Consider the following 7,328-nt stretch of genomic DNA (forward strand, 5'->3'; position numbering starts at 1 on the left):
GTAATTTACTTTCAAATGCCCCAATTGCTGAAGGGTCTGCACAACTTTTTAGTACAATTTCAAGTTGCACTGTTCAAAATACCTGTAGTAGCACAGCAGTTACATTTAATTAAGGTTGACTAGATTAGACTGTAATACAAATAGTTGAGTTTGCCAGGTGCATACAACATTTATGACAGGTTTTCATGAAAGTGTTGGTCAGTTTGTCTGCTTGACAATCGCATTTTGCACTGCAGCAATAAAACTGAAGTGAGATAAACAAACTGAGAAATGTTTCTTTTTAGTTAAAACAGATGTTGTCAAAGTTTTCCTTTGGGGACATAATTTGAAGTTGGAAAAAGGTAATAAATTGCAATATATCGCAATATATTTAAAATCGCAATAATATTGTATCGTGACAATATCGTATCGTGAGGCCTCTGGTGATTCCCACCCCTAGTGTACACATAGACATCAAAGAGATGTTTTCTTCCTCGAGAGAAAGTGCCCTTTTTTCTGGGGAGTGTTTTTTTTTTTTTTTTAAACGAATTTATGTATATATGTGAGCGTGCGTGTTTCTGTTTGCGCACAGCTTTCCCTGTCAAACAAATAAAAATAAAAATATCAGGTCAGGTCGGGAAATGTTGAGACTTTAGTTTCTCCCCTCCGCGTCTCCGCGCAGCACAGCAGTGTAGCACACATCAGCACATCACAGTCACAGACAGAGAGCCTCCCTCCCTTTCCAGTTGTGCTTTTCTTGCTGTGGAGGTGAGTGGTGATGAACAAAAGACTAAGCTACCAGTGCCTCGAATTTACAGCTAATTATCCAAAAGGCAATTATAGTTAATTTGTCTTGCTAACATCTATGACTCATGAGAGCTACCATGTAAGTTAGCTAAAGTTTGCGCATTCTTTCACTGCATGATTCAGTTTATTAAAATGCATTTAGAATGATCACAAAATTCAAGATATGGGGGCAGAAATGTATATATTTATATAATTTCATATAGTTAATCAGTATCATTCGAAGTTTTCCACCAAAAAGCAGTTCAATAAACAAGAATTTAATAAGACACTTACGTTTTAGATACAATATTGACTGTTTTTGCTCTATTTCGCCGACAGATATAATTCCAATTTGCGTCTCTGAGCAACATGACAGTTTTGTTCCTGAATGAATCAACCGTTTAAATGATTCGGTTCAATCGAAATGACTCACTTATTAACAGGGACTTGCTGCCACCTACTGACAGTTTTATTTTCACACATAATTTCACAGTATCTTTTAATTTTTTTTTTTAATAATTTAAAATATCAGTATTCAATGTTTTATGTTTAAAATATCAAAACAGTATTACCACTTACACTCAGGGCGTTTTTTGGTATTTTCGCCTAAATTTAACATACTCAAATTCAAATGTTTACCCTACACACATACAATGGAGGAAATGAAAAAAAAAATGGTTTCACTGTAAAGAAAACCCTTTGAGCTACAAAATATGACTGTAATTCTTTATAAATAACATTATATATGTTTCAAATATTACAATAAACACAAAAAAACATAGGCGCTTTTGGAGTTTTAAAACAAATTATTTGAAATTCTGTAATTCAGGTTCTATTAGGTCCAGCTCTCTGCAATTTACTTTGTTTGATGCCACTAGATGCCAAAAAGTGCCAGAAAAAAGAATCTTTCAAATAACAGCTTCTAAACAGGAGTTACTACATTATTTGTGAACTAAATGTGTCATTGTGAGTTTCCTTTGCAAAAACAGACTTTATAAAACACAACTCTCTAACATTCAGAGCGTCAAACAAACACATCAGTTCATCCACACAGCACTGTAATAATCCATGTATATTTACTGAAATGCATAATGTACTGTAGCCTACTTTTCTGTCAATAAACAGTGTATCAGATTGCTAGCTGTGCTTTTACGTTTAAAAACAAAGATTCAAATATAAAAAACGGCGCAAACACGCTCATAAAGCCTCACCAGACGCGTGTTCATTCCTCTCCACGGCGCCGCTGAATGTTCTTCACCATATATAACTTGTAATATGATTATCATAGATTGATATAATCCGAGCCGCGTGTGATGGCCGCTGAGTTGAGAGACATGTAATCTGACCAATTGCAGTCCTCAACCGAACACAGATCTCTATAACATCAGACACGCTGGCTGAGAGCGCGTCTTTGGCAGATGCGCGTCTATTGCGCAACCTGGACATATCTCACTGATGGAAGCACGCAGAAACGTGAAAATGGTCTTGTTTGAAAGAAGAGATCCTAATCTAAAAGATCATATATAGTATATAGATATGTGTGGCTGTTTGCGGCTGACTGAAGCAGTGCTACGAGTATAAATGTAAATTCGCTCAGAGGTGACAAAATTTTACATCGCAATTCTATTGAAGATCATTTGATCTGTGATTGTCACACAATGAAATAATCTACATCGTCAAATTCCTGAGAATGAGAGCTTTCTTGTGATATATGACTTGACTTTTTTGTGAAAAATATATAAAATACACATTCTTCGTAAAAATTATTCGCAATGGTTAGGCGGAAATTCGTGTGTGGGACGAATACATTTCTAAGCTTAATTTTACTGCTTTATGAATATAAAAACCAAAAGGTATGGTATTCTTTGTAAAGAAGACACTCCAAGCTTTCAAATGAACCCATATATGGGCTGATACTATATAAGGAAGGCTATGTAAATGAAGCATAAACATTTTTAACGCGATTTTGGAGTTTAACTGCAGGTTAAATACATTCATGCCCTGCATTAAACAGTGTGTAAATGCATCTAAATGCCCCTTCTAATGCAGCTTCTGTTTTCTCGGCATTGCAGATTTTGTCAATACTGATTTAATTTGCTTGGTAACAGCCCAAATGACTTATTATTCTAATTGACTGATTCAATTTAAGAATTTGACTGAAAAGATGATGCACACTTTTAGAAAAAATGGCTTTATAAAGGTAAAAATGCCCATAAAAGGTAAAAATCATTAAAACTTATTGGAAAAGATTAATTTCTATCACTACAGTGAACCTGGCAGAAAAGCCAATATAAACTTAAGAAAGCCTTTCCTTCCTGCCCTCTAAAGCAGCGGGTGTGAGACTGACTTTGATTTATTCGTATGGATTAGTCAGATCCGCTCCTGCCATGCACACAATAGTCTGATGACAGGCCTGATAAGCAGCTGTGTTTCTCAGAAAGGCTTGTTGACAGGTTGCCGTTTTGCCCTCTAAATCAGCCGTGTGGGTTTGTAAGTTCACAAACGTAGTCTGACAATGGGCAGGATTTATTTATTCAGGACTGATCAGCTCCATGGAAGAAGAATCAGGACAAATACTTTTCTACTTGTATTTTCTTTATGCTTGGAGGTCTCCTAGGTACTCTGATGTGGATTGTAGCAGAATAAATGAAATAGCACTTTTAAAACAGAAGAAGCAAACATCTGAAAATACATGGTGATGTTTGGCAGTATGGGGCCTAAAGACCAAATTTCCTGAATGAGAAAGGGCTCTATACCATCACATATATTAGAAGGTCCTGTTAGTCCCAATACAGTCATTTTTAAAATTCAATTTGGAAAAGAAATTCTTCTAAATGACAGATTCATTGGTTGATATTTTTGGGAACCCTCCACAGTGGTGTTCTGGTTAGACTAATTAAGAAACCTGCCAGGGACAAACCAGCATCCAAAACATCTGCTGCTGCCCAACTAGCCATGCTTTTTCATGAGCAGGTCTGCTCTCAATGACCGGCAGAGAGCAGATTCTTTGCCACTTTTATCAGTATCATTTGTGAATAAATGTTCTCTTAAAGTGGAGTTCTTGATTCTGTACATGAGAAGAATGAATTTCAGACTGTCCATAAAAGAGAAATATGTAAATTATTCTGTCTGAATCTGTCAGTGTGTTAGAATCACTGCTTTCATACAGCTTCAATTATTCTGCTCAACATCTTACACATGATATGCTTTCAGGGTCCTTTGATTGCTACAGCATTTACAAATGGATACCACTGAAATCTAAGCAGAGATGCGGCACCATCTCATTTGGAGGTATGCATGTTTTTCTCTCATTCTGATTATTGTTAATTTCGTTAATGAAAAGTATGACGAAAAATGTTTGACAAGCTTTTTTCCCATGACTAAGACGAGACGACAATAAGGTCAATAAACGATAACTGTGACTATATCAACATGCAATATCATTGATGAAAAAAGACGAGACTAAAATGTATTTAAAAAAATAAAAACTACCAAAATTTCTTTTATTTTTTGTCGAAAAAAAGGGAGATAAAATATTATTGCGGAGTGCTGTACACGCCACTACTACACAAGCTTTCGGTTGCCAGATATCAAGAGTTCAAATCCGCAAATCAGAGCTTCCGTTATTTTCTTTCCGGAGTTTTGCTTATTTTTTACAATCTGGCAACCATGCGCACGCGCTCGCTCTTCATTGCGGAAGCACCGACAATGTTTTGTATTCGACTAAAACTTGACTAAACAAAAACAGGACAAGGTTGACTAACTAAAAAGAACATTTGACACCAGAACTAAGACTAAGACTAAAAGGCCTTTCCACACTGAGCGCGAAAAAGCTTAAACCAATATCGGACGCGATGACGCGCTGGAATAAAACAATAGATATCTATGGATGCTTCCACATAGACCACGAACATTCGCGCACCGAAAATGCAAATGTTTTTTTTTTTTTTTTTCGAACCATCCCGATTTTCCACATAGACCGCGAACATTTGCGCACCGAAAATGCGAATGTTTTTCTTCGAACCAGACCGACGAATCTTTTCAGTTTCGCAAAGTGAAAACACGGGCCGTCCAATAAGATTTTAGCAAGAGTGGTGGCGCTGTTTCAAAAACCAGTGTAAACAAACACAGAAGAAGAGTATTCCAGATAAGAGAAGAGAGTGGATGTGGAGTTCTTGTTATCGTTGGTATTTGAGAACAGATTTCACACATGCTTTATGCAGAATAACATTTCTATTAATTGTCCACTGAATCATGTGATCTGTAGAGCACCGTCCGTTTTCTTCCACGTGCGCAAGTGTTATGAGTCAGAGCGCATTCACTCTCTTTCTACACATAAAATATGAAAGCAAATACACATATGATATATTTTCTGTTTGGTATGCAGCTCATGGTATTTTTATAGCAATAAAGGATGTTTATAACAAATATTAGCAGTGTAGCGTTATTAAGCATACAAAGAGTGCATGTGTCTGCTTATTAATCAAAATCAACTATAGATCACAATCGGAAGTTATTACAAGCTCTCAATGATGGTTAAAGTGGGTAAACAAATACATTAATTTATTAATACATTAATAATTAATTTACATACATTTTAAAGTATAGCTTTATTAAGTATAATAACACAGTTTGTTTCTGGTGTAGAACCTTGTTTATCTTAATTTAATGCTGTATATTGAGCAGCGGACGATGTTAAATCCATTTACGAGATGCATTGTTGGTCGGCGCCACCTAGCGTGAATTAGCAGAAGGCGAACAATCGTTTCGCGTTCGTCGGCGATTCGCCTCGTTTTTTCGCATCGCGCTCAGTAGTGTTGTCACGGTACCAAAATTTCAGTATTCGGTACCAATGTGACTGAACTTTTATTTAATCCAAACTGTTTTCAGATTTAATTTTAAAGGGCTTTTAAAACCTGCTAGATATTCAGCCAAGAATTACAACTAACTAACTAAAAAATAAAAATAAAAAATTTCTCTGACGGACTGATAACCATACATTTGTACATTCTCTAACACGCATATTTTGGTTACACAGTTCATTTAAAATATGGCAGCAGTGATTCGGGAGCGACATACTTCCCCTCTTTGGTCCAGCAGCGAGATGAATCCACTGTGGCTCCTTTGTCTAACCATGTCCATGCTTCATATAGAGGAACGTCTTTGTACAGATCAATAATTGATTCAGGAGGCAGAATTGTCTTCTGTGCTGTACTACCTGAACACACTTGTACAGTTGCATAGGAACAAGCCTGTTTAGCAGCTACATCAGCAAGAGCATTACCTTTAGCTTCCATAGTATTAGTTGTGAGATGTGCTTTCACTTTGATCACCGCTAATTTCTTTGGAAGTTTCATGGAAAACATTAAATCTTTCACTAATCCAGCATGCTTAATGGGGGATCCAGCAGAAGTTAGAAACTGTCTACTTTGCCAAATGACACCAAAATCATGAATTACCCCAAAAGCATACCTGGAATCAGTGTAGATATTTGCAACCGATCCTGAAGCTAGCGTGCATGCTCTAGTTAAGGCTACTAGTTCTGCAGCTTGAGCTGAAAAATGATCTGGAAGACGGCCCGAAGCTACAACTTCAGTGGTGGAAGTTACTGCATAACCTGCTCGTCTGTTACCCTCAATGACTTGAGCTGAACCATCAACAAACAACTCAAATTCTGCATTCTCTATGGGAGTTTCTGTTATTTCACTCGTAGCTGCGTATGTGAGCGTAACACAATCGTGAGTCATTTCACCTTCATCCTCTAACACAACTTCAGTCATTGCAGACATCATACATGAGGATGGGTTTGTGACTGGCGCACGCTGTAAAACAATGTTCGGGGCTGTGAGGGTTGTTAACCAATTTCCCCAACGAGAGGAGGTGACAGAAGTGACTTTTGCTTGATTCATTAGTGCGGACACTGCATGAGGGCATCTTACATTTACAGTCTGTCAATATTAAAAATATAATTGAAACTTACCTGCTTGAACTTGATCGGGGTGTTTTGTTAGTTTGATGCGTTTCCTCCTCTTGAGGTTGCCACTGCTTTTATGAAGAGGTTGCCAGGTTTTCACAACAAAACCCGCCCAATCGCGTTCCGACGATAAAATACGCATGTTTTGGCGGGGTTCCCCTGGTGAAATTCGCATTCCAGGGGCTAAATATCACGTTAATGGGGTCGTTTTTCAACCCGCGGACATGAAAAACAAAATTTCATTTTTTTGGTACCGAAATACCGGGTCTTTTGACAACACTAGCACTCAGTGTGGAAAGGCCTTAAATTAAAAATGGCTGACAAAATTAACTAATTCTGATTCACTTAAAACCTTTTTATGTAGCCATGCTGTTCAATTCACAATCTCAACAATAATCATTGAAACAAAACTGTTGTTTTTTTTTTTCGTTCTGTTACTCATATCTGTTTTGATTCACCAGAGTTCATCGGGAGGCCCTGGTAAAATGGCCAGAGTCTCTTGATTGTTTTGTGTACAGTTGATGTCATAAAGACTTCAAGCACTACAGGTTGTGATTGGTGAATGGACCGGGGGGGGGGGGGGCGAAAA

The 7,328-nt window shown here is 37.3% G+C and overlaps 1 protein-coding gene across 1 annotated transcript in view; it reads left to right on the forward strand.

The window, feature by feature from the left end:
* Positions 1-7,313, forward strand: part of LOC107680316 (RNA-binding protein Musashi homolog 2-like) — a gene marked incomplete at its 5' end in the record, with an annotated part of 70,859 nt that extends 63,546 nt beyond the window's left edge. The window contains 2 exons of the mRNA XM_016476164.1: positions 3,979-4,056; positions 7,201-7,313. Coding sequence (XP_016331650.1) covers positions 3,979-4,020 — 42 coding nt within the window. The remainder of the gene's footprint in view (positions 1-3,978; positions 4,057-7,200) is intronic.
* Between the last annotated feature and the right edge of the window lie 15 nt (positions 7,314-7,328).

Source organism: Sinocyclocheilus anshuiensis, unplaced genomic scaffold (genome assembly GCF_001515605.1).
Source record: "Sinocyclocheilus anshuiensis isolate Anshui unplaced genomic scaffold, SAMN03320099.WGS_v1.1 scaffold1294, whole genome shotgun sequence".
Taxonomy (NCBI): Eukaryota; Metazoa; Chordata; class Actinopteri; order Cypriniformes; family Cyprinidae; genus Sinocyclocheilus; species Sinocyclocheilus anshuiensis.